Raw genomic sequence first — 14,299 nt, forward strand, 5'->3', positions numbered from 1 at the left:
GCAAAACTGGGAGGTTGTCTCTGCCATTTATATAATCATTATAAAACTAATTTAGAAAAACAGTTTTAATGAACTATTTATTTCAAATAATGTAAATATATTGAAATATAGTATATGTTGGGAATGAATTTTTTTTCCGGTTATTTCTCGACATTGCTACAATAGAACGAGTACGCATGAGTTAGATTGTCTCACCATCTCCACACACCACGGGTCCAATTGTCTCAGGTAATTCTGTATCTTATTTCGGAATCCATCATACTTGATTATTGTTAAATTTGTTGATGTGATGTGATGTGTGGAAATTCGATATAAGCTTCACTTTGATTTTTAATATGCTATTTATTCAGATATTGGAGGAAATTTGTAGCTTGATTTATGATTCTCTCAATGTGTAGTAGGAATCATCATAGCCCAATTTCATTTTTCATATAATTTGGGTCATTCTTGTATGTAGTAGTACCCATGAAATCATCAGGCCATCAACATGGTGGAGTTGATAACACTCCCACAAAGCTTGTACTGACATCACTGTCAGCAATGGTAGCTGAGACCACAACTTTCCCCATAGACCTCATCAAGACCAGGCTCCAACTCCACGGCGAGTCGCTTTCCTCGAGTCGTTCTACCGGTGCGTTTCGAATAGGTTTGCACATTGTTCGCGAACAAGGGACCCTTGGCCTTTACAAGGGCCTGTCTCCAGCAATTGTCAGACACCTACTCTACACGCCTTTTCGGATCGTTGGATATGAGCACCTGAGGAGTGTTGTTTCTGATGATAACGGGTCACTGTTTATCGTTGGCAAGGCTTTTGTTGGTGGAATCTCTGGTAGCTTGGCTCAGGTGAGAACTGTGTGGTCTGGGAATGTGGTTTATATTTCTGCAGAAAATTCTTGTCAATTTAGTCTTTTCTTTCAATGGATGTAAGCGGAAACTTTGGTAATTGGTAGCTTATCGATTAAAAATGTTACCCATCAATGTTATAGTTAAAGGATAAGAATCTAAGAATATATAGTTACAGCCTCTTGATTCTGAATTCTATTAATGAGATGTTCAATGATAGAACTTTATGCCTTCGAAGAACACCATCGCAAGATTTTTAGACTCATCAGTTCTCAGTGTTATACGATTGATTGATATGGTATCAGATGTAGCATGGCTTTTGTTGGTTTTTTTTACTGATGTTGATATTAGTTACTAGAATTTTAAGCCTAATTGGACTATCTAGGAGACTAATCAGGTTTATACATTGCATCGGCCTTGTCTTGGTCCTGGTTATGCATGTTTCTGGTTTGTCCTCTGACAGTTCCCCTCAAGCTTAAAGTATACTAAGCTAAACATAAGACAAATAACACCGCCCACCTCAACCAAGTAACTTCAGTAACTAAAAGCCTTTTAGAAAGGGAAAGAGATTCATGTATTGAACTAATAGGAAATCTTTCAAATTTTCCCACCCCAGTTGGAGAGGTAGAAGCAAAAGAATAGGATGATGCTTTCAGCAGTTAGATACAAAAGTAGACTTTAGATACTAATGGATAAACAAATATCAAAGATAAATGAAGAAATATCTTGTTAGCATTATGTTAAAATAGGAAATCTTTCAAATATTCACACCCTGCAGACAGTAAAATGTTTTTTTTCTTCTTCGAGTAATCACTGTTTTATCCAGAAGGTTTTAATTAACGGCTCACTATTATTTATTTTTCTTTGAAAGTTACAATGTTCTATTATTTACTCTTAGTGGTACAGATTGTAGCAAGCCCGGCTGATCTTGTCAAGGTGAGGATGCAAGCTGATGGCCGAATGGTGAGCCAAGGTCTTCAACCTCGGTATTCAGGGCTATTTGATGCTTTCAACAAAATTGTTCAAGCTGAAGGGTTACAAGGACTATGGAAGGGTGTTTTTCCTAACATCCAAAGAGCCTTTTTAGTGAATATGGGAGAATTAGCCTGTTATGATCATGCTAAACAAATTGTTATTAAAAGTAAAATAGCTGAGGATAACGTTTATGCCCACACATTAGCTTCCATCATGTCAGGTCTCGCAGCAACTTCTTTAAGTTGTCCAGCTGATGTTGTGAAGACTAGAATGATGAATCAGGCAGATAAAAAGGAGGGGAAACTCTTATATAACAGCTCTTATGATTGCCTGGTAAAGACTGTTAAACTTGAAGGAATAAGAGCACTGTGGAAAGGGTTCTTCCCCACATGGGCAAGGCTTGGCCCATGGCAATTTGTGTTCTGGGTTTCGTATGAGAAGTTAAGAAAAGTTGCAGGGCTCTCTTCTTTCTAATATAATTTTTTATTTATACTGTGAGACATTCATTCATGATAAATTTACAATCCACATCTTCCAGAGTACACAACCTTATACTATAATTTGGAAGCCTTTCTGTAGGTATGTTTCCACCAAGTTCTACTTCTTTTCGACATTTTATTTATATTGCTATTATTCCCCTTAAGTTCCACCTCCCACAATGTTTGACATCTTTCACCTCCACCACCATTGGGCATCATTCACCACCACCATTGCTATTATTCCTAAGTTCCACCTCCACATGATAAGTTCCACTAGTGATGGTTTAGGCTGTCAGGTTGCAATGGAGGTGGAGTTTCGTGTGACGGTGTTGAGCAGTGGTGATGAAGGGTGCTTGGTGATAGTGATTGTAGTGGAAGGTGCCTAGCGGCAAGGGTGTTGTATGCCAATGATGGTTGATGGTGTGCGGCAATGATGGCAGTGGTTGGGATGTCAGGTGGTGGTGCTGGTGGAGGGTATTAAGCAATGGTAGTGGTTGGTGCCTAAAAGTAGTTCTGGTGGTTTGTCATGCGGCAGAGGTGGGTGACATCAGTTTTGGAGGGTACCGAGTGAGATTCTAGTGAAGGGTGTTGAAAGATGGTGAAGGAAGTCAGACGACGATACCGACAATGGTGGAGGTTGTTGCGTGGTGATGGTGATGGAGGGTGCTCGACTGCGGTAAGAGGTGTCAAGCAGCGGTCGTGGCGATGGTGGAGAGTGACAACGACTTTAGGTGCTTGGCAATGGTGGAGGGCAAAGTGGTGGTAGTGATGGTGGATGATATTGAGCAGTTGTGGTATGTTGGTCTTGGGTGTATACTAATTGTCTAATTCATTTAGTGGTTACCAAATTCAGAACAAAAAACATTTTCAGGAGAATAATAAAATGTACCTTGCTTTAATTTTTTAAGGGACTATGTTCTTAAATTACATTTTCACCAAGTTTAGTTTCTTTAAAGAAATTTTTTGGTAGTGCTTATAATTGCAACAAATAATTCAATGAGTCATGTCATGTGCTTTTGTTTAGTCATTTGCCAATGTAGCATTTCCTACTTGTAATCTCAAGAAATAATTCCATTTGGTTGCACGTGCTCCATAAACCTTCGACTTAGAAGATCTTATTTGATATAATCCAATGAACAACACTCCTATAAAACCTGTAAGGGACCTAAATAGGAAGAACTCATCAACAATTCATGTACATGTAGCAAAAGGGACATTATACCCTTCCTTTGATTGTGCTTAATCCAAAGCCCAAACCTGCAGCAAGAATCCATGGAGGAAAGGGGGTTAATGGAAAGAAGTAACTTAGTTATATTATTATCATGATTTATGACTGTTATGATGATAAGGGCCTAACCTGGATTTTGCCATCAGAGGAACCAACAAAAAGCATCATACCATCTACATCTGATACTAATGATGTAATTTTTGTGTGACCACCAGCCATTTTGATGGAAGCAACCCGGGTAAACTTATCTTTCAGCCAAACCTCAATGGTGCCAAATTTTGTACCAGCAAATATGAAGTCACTGTTGATGGCTATGCGATGAATGTCAAGCCCAGTTGAGAGTGATCCCACCACCATTTTTTGGGAAAGTGAAAATATCTTACAAACATCAATTGAAGGGAAGAGTTAGTTTAACAATGAAGGATGCTTATTTATAATGACAATGACTATGTTTGGATATCAGCTGGGCGTAAATGGGCGTTAGCACATATTTTAAGACAAAAACTGAATGAAACTTCTTATGAGTTGAGATGAAAATCCGTTTATGATGAACACTAGTATCCAAACACACACAATAACTTTGTCTTGGAGTTAGAATTGGCATTTACCTTTCCGGCAGTTGCATCAACTGAAGAACCACAAGCAAAGAGGTAATCATCATGTATTTGAAGGGAGTGTATGGTTTGTTTCCCCAACAATTTTCTTGTACCAGTGAAGAAGGAATTTGATGTATATGTTGACAAGTCAACCTCCTGCCATATTCACCCCCATAACTTGTAAGGAAGATGGACAATTTCTAGAGAAACTTTTGGATGCATTGAAAGAACACATGGATCTTAACTGATAGATACCAACCAATAAGAAGAAGAAAACTGATATTATTCGAGTATATAAACTACAACGATGCTGAGTAATTTCAGAGTCTCAGCACCTTTCCTTGATTCGCAATTACAGATGATCCTAAAAGGTGATATTTTTCACTATCTATCTCTTGTTTATAATATTTCCTCTCTCACCCTCTAACTAACTCTCTCAAACTAACTAAAACTACCTCGACTGACTACCTAACAACTAACTAGCTACGGTTACCTATCATTAACTCTTAAGCAATCTTTGTTGGTTGGTTACATCAGCTAAAGATTCTACAAGAACATGAAACAATGTAGGAAGATGGTTGCTTACCTGGATGCTGTAACCAGAGCAACCACAATACAGCTTGTCCCCAGCAACAGCAAGGCTTTTCACATATTTGCTGAAATTGATGAGCTTTGGAGCCTCTGACCAATTAAAAACCTGTAAATATCAAATTTTATTAATTTTATCTTATGATGGAACTGGATTTTATGAGTTGATCAAGCAAAATGTTAAACTTGCCTTAACACCAGTTCCTTGAGAGACATAGCATGCCAATTTATCATTGGCTGCAAGCTCATGCACTGCCTCCTTAATGTCATAAACATCTATACATTTAATACCATCAGATTTAATTGTCCAAACCTGTGCATAAGAAGTATTAATCAGTTATACATATTCAATGCTCTATTAAAACACAGGAAACACTAAGATGCAAGTAATTTGGGAAGTAAACATAAGGTAAGTAACTAACTACTCATAAGATTCACTCTACTATTTGTTTTGGTTAATTAAGAGTACATAACAAACTATAAGAATGCACTAGCTTTTTCTATGGTAAACAAACTCATTTCTATTTGCATATTCCAGTAAACTTTATTAACAAATTTATTGCAGGAAAATCACTTTATTCTATGCTGGGAATGGATAATTATTTTCTTTTTCTCTTTATTCTATGCGAATTTATCTTGTAACAGCAAGAAAGTTTACCCTGATGGTTTTGTCTAAGGAGCCACTGTATAGTCTATCACCTGAAGAACAAAGAGATGTTACAGCTTTTGTGTGTTCATGAGTTTCTTGAATCACTCTTGGTATTCTCTTCCTTGCATCCCATACCTAGTAGGAAGATATCAAATGACACTGTTAGAAAAATTAGCCAGACACATGCACGCGACTATACTGTTTCTGATTGTTAGGACACTCTACCTTGATAGTTCCATCAGTGTGTCCACTCAAGACTTGACCATTCAGATAAACCATAGAAAGCACCTCACCATTTGAGCTCAAATCTAACTCAACAACTTCTTTACAACTCCACAATTCTGTCTATAAAATAGAAATTGAAATAGTTACTGTTCTAAATCAATACATCACATGTAATGAACCAGATCCTAAGTCACCATTCCACTTACCACATCGACAGATTTTAAATTTAGTATGACTTTCATAATATCAACTGCAACCACTGAATATTTCTTCAGCCTCCTCAAGGTTCTATAGATGCTTTTAGCGTAAACTCTAAGAGCTTCATGAGTACCTGAAAAATTGACACTTTTCAAATTAGTACTCCTTTTTATAGTAACACACACAGACAGTGTCTACAACTATTATAACAAACCTACTTGGATCACTAATGAATGTCTTCAAAGCTAGGGTAGCCAGGATCTTCTCCTCCAAGTTCTTGGACGACTGAAGAACATTTATAACTTCTTCAAGCAAGGATTTGCGAGCAACATCCCTTACACCGGTATCGGGAAGAGTATAGAGCATGTGTGTGAGCCATGTGGCTAGAACAAGGCATGACTTTGCCATCTTTAAGGAATTACTTTTTAGGCATTCTTCCAAAGCCTTAAATATTGAACCATTTTCATGATTACAAAGCACAGATGCTATTCTTTTCTGCCAAGAGTTCAAAGCATTTTTTTCATCCTCCTATGTAAGAAAATTTTGTGTTAGTATGGAGAAAAGTCAGTTATCAACCAAATCCAAAACAACAACCAAAATTTCACAAAGTCCTATACCATTGTTTCTATCAAATCATTGTCATGCTGTCCTAACTGCTCGACCTTCATTAAAGCATTGTAAGGTTGATCAAATCCTGCAATCTTGAGCAACCAAGCTTCAGTGTATGACTTTCCGGAGGAAGAGATGTGTCCAATAAGAAATAGTAAAGCATCTAAAGCCTTCATTTGGGTATTTGAGAAGTCTTTCTGCCAAAGTGCTTCTATCAGAGTCTCTACAGCTTCTTCCCTGTAAATGCTCATCTTTCGTGGCTCAGCCTGAAGATTTAACCAGAACAAGAAATATATTTAGGTTTTGTTTTCACATCTAATAGAGAGGGGAATAAAATGGAATAAGATGGCATGAAATGGAAAGGAATGGAATGAAGTAGTAGAGCTACCATTTCATTATTTGGATATTTGAATGAATTAATTGAGAAGAAAAAAAATACTCCTTTTCATCACATTCTGCACAAATTGGAAGGGAATAAAAAGTGGAATAATGGGATGGAATGAATTTCATCATGTTCCATTCCATCTTATTTTAAAAAATCTAACTAATGAAACCTATTATCGTTCCCTTCCATTCCATCTCTTTCCATCAATCCAAACATGGTTAGGCAACAGGAGAGCATAGACCACATTTTATTTTAATAGGAAGAATTTTATCTAAAAAGGCTGACCAGGAGATCAAGCTGAAGAAGGAGACTAGCAACAGCAAGTTGATGCTCCATAGGAGCCATCTGAAGATATACAAGAAATGTATGCATTGTACTGAATGCTCCTTCATCCTTAATTGTGTGCAGTATCTGGTTGCAGCTTGTCCTTCTGTAGCACCATAGAAAAGTAATGATAAGTTCTTGAGTCTGTAATGGATGTGAATAGCACAACAGTACAACTTGTAAAAAACATGACTTCACAGTTTAATATAATAAAGGCAAACTCCTGTAAATTAAAATGAGGGGAATGTTTAATAGGAAAAACATTTAAGTATTACTTCTTCTGATTGGTGTGAAAAATATGCACCTTTTCCACATAATGAGTTATTACTGGTGAAAAATAAACTATTATGGTTGCTTTAATTTCTCCATTTTAGTGTAAACATGAAACTGATGTTTCTCACATGAATATGGTTTCTATCATCTTCTAGCAGGAAGCATAGACAGACTGTTAATTTCTCCAGTTATGCACCTCTAAAACATTGAACAAGATGAAAACAGTAACACATCAATGGATATTTCATTTTACAGTGAATAGCTGAAGAGAGGAAGATTTTTTGTACTGTAAGAAAGCTGCAAGCTTACCTATTTAATTGAACCAGTTCTGAGAGAAACTCCACACATGTTCCTCTCACACTATCATTTCCTGAGTGGAATAATTCAAGAACAGGAGACAATTCAATTCTGTTTGCTATCAAGTTCTTGCAACTTTTTTCAGCTTGCATACAACACAAGAGCACGGAAACCACAGACCTCCTTCCTTCCATCCTCTCCAAATACTTCACCAAGGTTGGAATTCCATTTGCTGAAATAACACTCGAAGCATTAAGAGACCTGCTATATTCATCCCCTCCCATTAAAGTTTGTTCAAGAATAGCTATGGCAGCGTCTTTGGGGTCTATAACTAACTGAAAATCATCTAACTCCTCATTTTTGTTCTGGATCACATCAACAAGAGAGGGTATAAGTTCATGAGCTGAAAGCTGGGCAAAAACCGGCCGTAGTTGGTAAATAAGAAGAGCAGCCTCAGCCAAACCATTCTTGAGTAGAGTAGCCAAGCAATCAAAATCAGAATCTACACTATTAAGTGTTTCTGCAACACTGTCATCTGTGAAAATCAGCTCAGAAAGAATATAAATTGATGTTCTCAGAACTTCTCTATTCCGAGAAGCTGAAAGAATTTCCACTAAACCATTTATAATAGTTGGCTTTGATAAATAAGAATGAATCTGAGGATTAGTCTTTGAGTCCTTTAACAATCTTGCTATTTTCAATACAGCTTCTTCACATTCTGGCAAGTTCTCTGATGTGCATAGACTTGAAATGTAAGGTTTCAAGGAATTCACAATTGTTTCAACTGCAGCTTGAGATAGCACACTTGTCGGAGACGTTGTGATAGCAGCTGGCATAAATCTATTGCTCCTTTGTCTAGCATAATCTTTGTTCTTATGATTTGGTGAATCAGTTGTTCTTTGCCTAGTTGAGAGCATTGGGATGTCTTTTGCTGATGGAGAACAGGAAGAACCCCTTGGTGTGTTAACATTTGAGAACTCTTGAGCTAGTTCAGGATTCTGTTCTTTCCAAGATGTAATCAATCTCTTCAAAACATAGTTTGTTTTGGGTAATATGCTTGCAGATAGAGGCTGTCGCGTGATGGGGCATGTTGTGTTTCCTGTTCTGAGCCACTCTTGAATTGCTTTTCTCTCATAGGTTTGGCCAGTTTCAAGGGTGACAGGATCACAGAATATCTGACCTGTAATTGGGCAAACAAAATCTTTGGGTGGTTTTGATCCCATACTCAGCTTCTCTAATTTTGGCAATGAATTGAAGCTTTGATATCCATCATCACTTTCACAAAGGGAACTGCAAACCCAAATGCAAAGATTTTTTTCTTACTTGTCACAAGCACAAAGATTAGCATAAAAAACCTCTAGGCGCATCCTAGAATATACCATATATAAAAAGTGGTGATTACCTGCCATTTAGTATCAGGCTGTTCTCATTCTCATGATTCATACTCAGTGTTTGGTTATCATTTTTCCTCTGAATATTCTTCAAGACCTATATTCCAAAGAACTATTACATTGTTGAACTTAAAAAAAATAGTAATTACACCTCGCAACAATTAAAAAAGATACAAGTAATAGTAACTAATGAGCTTATATGGATCGTATCTGACTCACCATCACTTCGTTATCAGCATTTGAAATGTTATCAATGCTAATGTCTGGAGATGATGTTAAGGAGTCAGAAATAGTTGGTTCCCTGATGCGGCTAGATGATAAGCGCAAAAACTTGGAATCTCTTTTACTATGCATATCAGGGTTTGGAGATGAATTATTTGGAGCAGTTCTTGGAGAATCCAAGGGAGAGAAGATATCAGGAGAAGGTATTTGATTCCTCTGGCATGATAGATCAACTTTTGTTTCAACACCCTCATACTTCATCATCTTCATTCCAGGTGAGAAAATATTGTTTTTGTCATCAGAATCCACAGATTCATTCTCAAGCTCAGAATCTGAATCATCTTCATTCTCTTCAATGATGGTATCCTGCATATGATAATTATTCATAAGGCCTATACACACATGCTCTTCTAATTCCATTTATCAAAAGCTATATTATTAGCAACAAGCATATAAATAACTTTCTTTCACCTTAGCACCCCATATGGATAATTTTTCCTCCTTCAAGTTGCTGGAAGTTACATTCTCTCTGTTGAAATTCAGCAGCCAAAAAGTACATAAGGGTATTAGGAGGCTCAAATGAATGGAAAAAGATTACATGCTGAACTTTCTTGAGCTATGTAGATGACCAATATAACGAACATTTTGATAGTGAATATTGAAACACACACAAGCACATGCAAAACAGTAACAGGCACGGCAACCCGTGTGTTAGAAATATGATATAAAACCATTGTGTATGAATTCTAACCTGATTGTTTCATTTAAGACATCTTTAGATCTTGGTGCCAGAGAAAAACCAGCACTCTTAGGTAAAATAGGACCAAATTTAACAAAATCTGGAATAGTCCGGCTCAACTCATGCAAAGGAGTCATTGGGGGCTCAGCAATTGGCAACATAGGAACCGCCTTCTTACTTGAAGAGGAATCAGAGTTCATGCAATCGTTATAGTATTTTGCATATAGTTTTGTGTTTTCATCCAAGGACTCTCCATAAAGCTGCTCCAGCTTTTGCAACTTTTCCAATTGATGTGGCCTCATAGTAAGCACCAAAGACTCATTGAAAAATTGCTCAAAATCAGCTGTGAAGGACAAATCAGCAGAGTCAGGTATCACCTCCATCATAAGCCTGTGCCTCTCCTCTGAATACCACCCCACAATTGAGCTCATGTGTGGAAGAAACAGGCTTTTCCAGAGTTCTGGAGCGAAATCAATCCGAGTGAAAAAGGGATCAACGATGAACATCTCAAGAGCATGAGAAATACAATTCTGAACATTATTCCTCAGCTTCCATAAATAGGATAGGTTTAGGTGTGCCCAAGCTGAGAGGTAGGAGTTTGGAACTCCAGCAATCTTTTGCTTAGGGTTCAACATTGCACACACTTGCAACATCTTCTCAGCATAATCTAGCCTTGCAAGCTTGGTTTCCATGTTATAGGTATTGATGGCTTCCTCAAGGGCTTCAATACCCCAATCAAGATTTGCTAATACTGCTTGATCAGAGTATTCCACCTCAGTGTCTTTGTCACCACTTCCATCTTCTGCTGCTAACCTCTCTGCACACTGTTCTTTGTGTTGGGTTCTTTGCTCTTTGTTGATTAATCGATCTTGAATGAAACTATCAACAGTTGTAGTCAAGAATCTAACAATATCCTTCTGATCCATCATGAATCTGAAGTTTCCTGCCATCTGCCAAAGTACAACCACAAAAAAGAAAGCTTAATACAACTTCAACATGCAAAGATTAACAAAGAACCAAATCCATAGTAGATTCTTGGAACCATACAATTTCTGTCAACTCCAACAAAATTTCATGTTGCAACCATACAATTGATAATAGAAAAGGAGTATAAAGGAAACTAAAGCAAAGAAACTGAGAAGGAGAACTGAGTATTAAGCACAATCCATCATATAGGAAACAAACCAAATTCATCTATAGGTACACCAGGACTTTAAGTACCAACATGCTTTTCAAAATAAATCAGAATTTTCAACCTCAACCAACATTTCTAAGTCAAAACATGTGCAATTTTAAGCACAAAACCTACAGAACTTAAGAATAAGTTGACCAGCTAAAAACAGCCAAAAAGTACTTTTAAGTACCTAACCAAATTACCTACCGTTTTAAATATCACTGGTATATAAATATATATACTCACAATCTAAAAGGGTACAAGAATCAAAGCAAAACCTTGATTCTGATATACCCAAATTAGAATTTTCTACAAAGTTTAGATCTTTGACCTTAGCTCCTTTGTCCCTTCTTCTCTTCAAGCACTACAGGTTAATTTCCACTCTGATCCTTCATGAGATGTAACTACTAACTAACACCCCATGATCTTCAGAATTTCCTGCTAGGCATGCAGCTAGCTGGTGATGATGGCGGTCCACAGAGAAATTCAACTTAGTTGCAGCGTTGAACAACTCAAATGCTGACACCAACTTTTGGCAGCTTTGACTTTTATCAAAGAAGAAGCACTTATATGATCAAGGACATGATGATGAATGAGCCAATTCTGGGAACTAAGTCCTTGTAACTTTTAGCTTATGCCAACAAGAACAATTAAGAAGAAATGGAGAGAGAAGATTATATTATGTGTCTGTATATGGTGCAAGGTTGGAAATAGCTAGTAGCTCTGCCGGCAAAGAATGAGGAAGGAGTATGATGAGTTTGATGACAAAAGCAAAGCGTGGACCAAGAAATTAAGGCACGTACTAAATATTATTTTTTTTTTTGTTGTATTACATTGTCCTCCACCGGAATCAATCATGTTTTAGAATCGAAAACATTTGCATATATCAACGATTATAATAACTATTCCAGCGATAATTTTCTCCATTCATATTACTCGAACCAAAGACCTCTACAATATTAGCATTTTCTTGTAATTTTCCTTCGTAATATATAATATATCTAAAGTAAATCTGAGTTATTTTTAGACACCTAAATGGAACAAAAACTCTACAATGACTCCACATGCATTTACTTTTCTCTTCATCTCTCTTATTATCACATTACATCATATAACACATTGTTATTTTTTTCTTCTCTTCTTTTCTCATTATGAATATTTGCACTCATCAATTATCTACCCATCATTTTCCTCGTGAAATATTATATTGCGCAAAGGCTAAAGTACCTCTAATATTTTATGCTTATATTACTAGCAAATGATTGGTCACCGATTGCATTGACAATAGCAACTGGTGTTGTTGTTGGCCTTTCGGTTTGAACTGGACATGCTTGGAAGGAATGAAAAATATCATGTTAGCTTTAGAACATATCAAACCACCACCCCAAGATATCCATGTACGTGTAGTCCTGTATATTGTTGGGTTTTTTATTTTCCTAGCATGCTTTTGGCGGGATCAAGAACGTACTTGTGTAAGGTCTTATAGAACATGCATGGAAAAAAATTGGAGTGTGTTACCGTCTATCCAAAATACTATTAAGCCCAATATTGTTGGAAAATGCCTAAAGAATTCACAACTAAGTGAATTTCATTTTTGCTAACCGAGACGATCATAAGTGAGTTTCATCTCATTCACTTTATGGTCCAAATATGAGTTTGTTTAGACTTTCATCCCAAATACCAATAAGTGGGTGGGCTATGATTGACACACTTTTTTATGAGCTCATGGCCAGTCAGCCCACTTTATTATCCTAGAGAGAGATAACCTAACCTCGTTTATTTGCAATTTAAAAAAAAAAAAACTTAATTTCACTTTTGGTCCCTAATATATCATGATTGTGTGATTTGACTCTCTCATGTTTAAAAGAGTGATTTTGGTTATAGAATTTCTAATTTTCAAAAATTGGGTATGTCCGCCAATTTGTTTTTATAGATCATTATAGAACATGTGGTTCATGTATTTGGAAGGGTATTACCAAGACTAATGATGCTATTGAGAGTGGTTTCGATGTGCGGTTGGGTGATGGTAGTTCGTCGCTTTGGTATAAGAATTGACTAGGTTCCGGTATGCTTTGTGACAGTATTCCTTATGTGCGTATTTCTAATATCGATTTTTGGGTGGCTTATCTTTGGCATTAAGGAGGGTGGAATTTCATTGTTCTTCATACCTTGTTGCCTCAAGATGTCTGTGAGGAAATTCAAAATACTGCGATTTCGAGTGTTGATGATCAATTATTATGGCGCTGGAATAATGATGGTTGCTACAGTACTGCTAATGCTTATAATTTTCTGAGTGATGACGGGCGTCCTAGTTCGCGACTGTGGCGTATGATTTGGATGGCGTGTGCTCTAGAGAACTCTTTGATTGTTAATGTAGCTAATTGTGAATAATGCTCTACCCACAAACGAAAGAGGTTCTAGTGCAAGCTTAGTGCGTCTGTTGTTTGTATTTGATGTAATGCTCACATTGAAGACAATGATCATCTTCTGCGCAATTGCCATTCTTTTGTGCGGGTGTGGGCTTGACTTCGTTCCTTATTGCCTCATCTTCCTAATCGTTTGTCTTTTCAGGATTAGTTCGTTGCACAACCGCAAATAAAGATAACTTTGTTTTTGTTGTGGTTATTTGTACTATTTGGAATATTTGGAAGTTGCTGAACAACTATGTTCTTGCCCTCAACCTTGGCACATTGACGTGGTTTTCTGACAAGTTTTGATCGCTTCTAATGAGTTATGCCACTGAAGGAGGAAGTCTTCAATCGTGGGTCTGGGTTGTATAGAGAGAGAGAGAGAGAGAGAGAGAGAGAGAGAGAGAGAGAGAGAGAGAGAGAGAGAGAGAGATGGTGGGTGTCTATTTCAACTTATGGTAGCTAGGTCTCTAGCTAAAACATGATGAGTGAGGGAGGTGTGCTCTGTGATCATGTTGGGGGGTGGTTATCAAGATCTGAGTTCTCTTTGGGAGGAGGATGCTTTTCATGCAGAGCTCCTTGAAATTTACACAAGTCTTCTCCATGTATGAGGTTTGGGGCATAAAAATATTGCATGTTATTCTAATTTTTTGGAGGTTGTAAAGATGTTTATGCATAAGTAGGATGTCAACCTTA

The 14,299-nt window shown here is 37.1% G+C and overlaps 2 protein-coding genes across 7 annotated transcripts; one reads left to right on the forward strand and one right to left on the reverse strand.

The window, feature by feature from the left end:
- Window positions 1–102: 102 nt before the first annotated feature.
- On the forward strand, window positions 103–2,396 carry LOC130721472 (mitochondrial uncoupling protein 3-like). 2 transcript variants are annotated; one of them, XM_057572272.1, is made up of 3 exons: window positions 103–228; window positions 458–843; window positions 1,750–2,396. In XM_057572272.1, the coding sequence occupies exons 2-3, from the start codon at window positions 466–468 to the stop codon at window positions 2,290–2,292; spliced, it is 921 nt and encodes a 306-aa protein (XP_057428255.1). In that variant the 5' UTR covers window positions 103–228; window positions 458–465; the 3' UTR covers window positions 2,293–2,396. The 2 variants fall into 2 exon arrangements, with proteins under 2 accessions (XP_057428255.1, XP_057428256.1); XM_057572273.1 differs by having other exon boundaries at window positions 119–228; window positions 461–843.
- Window positions 2,397–3,270: 874 nt separating this feature from the next.
- Window positions 3,271–11,954, reverse strand: LOC130721471 (putative E3 ubiquitin-protein ligase LIN-1). 5 transcript variants are annotated; one of them, XM_057572268.1, is made up of 17 exons: window positions 11,527–11,954; window positions 10,034–10,971; window positions 9,754–9,811; window positions 9,280–9,648; window positions 9,072–9,157; window positions 7,682–8,959; window positions 7,061–7,205; window positions 6,399–6,656; window positions 6,000–6,309; window positions 5,790–5,914; window positions 5,584–5,703; window positions 5,368–5,493; window positions 4,900–5,022; window positions 4,708–4,818; window positions 4,134–4,277; window positions 3,655–3,903; window positions 3,271–3,554 (listed from the first exon to the last, which is right to left on the reverse strand). In XM_057572268.1, exons 2-17 carry the CDS (start codon window positions 10,969–10,971, stop codon window positions 3,537–3,539), a joined length of 4,458 nt encoding a protein of 1,485 aa, XP_057428251.1. In that variant the 5' UTR covers window positions 11,527–11,954; the 3' UTR covers window positions 3,271–3,536. The 5 variants fall into 5 exon arrangements, with proteins under 5 accessions (XP_057428251.1, XP_057428252.1, XP_057428253.1 ...); XM_057572269.1 differs by lacking the exon at window positions 11,527–11,954 and adding an exon at window positions 11,442–11,459; XM_057572270.1 differs by lacking the exon at window positions 11,527–11,954 and adding an exon at window positions 11,403–11,420.
- Between the last annotated feature and the right edge of the window lie 2,345 nt (window positions 11,955–14,299).

Source organism: Lotus japonicus, chromosome 5 (genome assembly GCF_012489685.1).
Source record: "Lotus japonicus ecotype B-129 chromosome 5, LjGifu_v1.2".
Classification (NCBI taxonomy): domain Eukaryota; kingdom Viridiplantae; phylum Streptophyta; class Magnoliopsida; order Fabales; family Fabaceae; genus Lotus; species Lotus japonicus.

Coding starts and splice junctions, on each gene's coding strand:
- LOC130721472 (XM_057572272.1), top strand. CDS start 466: ATGAAATCATCAGGCCATCAACATGGTGGAGTTGATAACACTCCCACA. Junction 844..1,749: donor TCTCTGGTAGCTTGGCTCAG/GTGAGAACTGTG, acceptor TTAGTGGTACAG/ATTGTAGCAAGCCCGGCTGA.
- LOC130721471 (XM_057572267.1), bottom strand. Junction 7,206..7,681: donor GAACTGGTTCAATTAAATAG/GTAAGCTTGCAG, acceptor ATGGTGCTACAG/AAGGACAAGCTGCAACCAGA. Junction 4,278..4,707: donor GCTCTGGTTACAGCATCCAG/GTAAGCAACCAT, acceptor TGAATATGGCAG/GAGGTTGACTTGTCAACATA.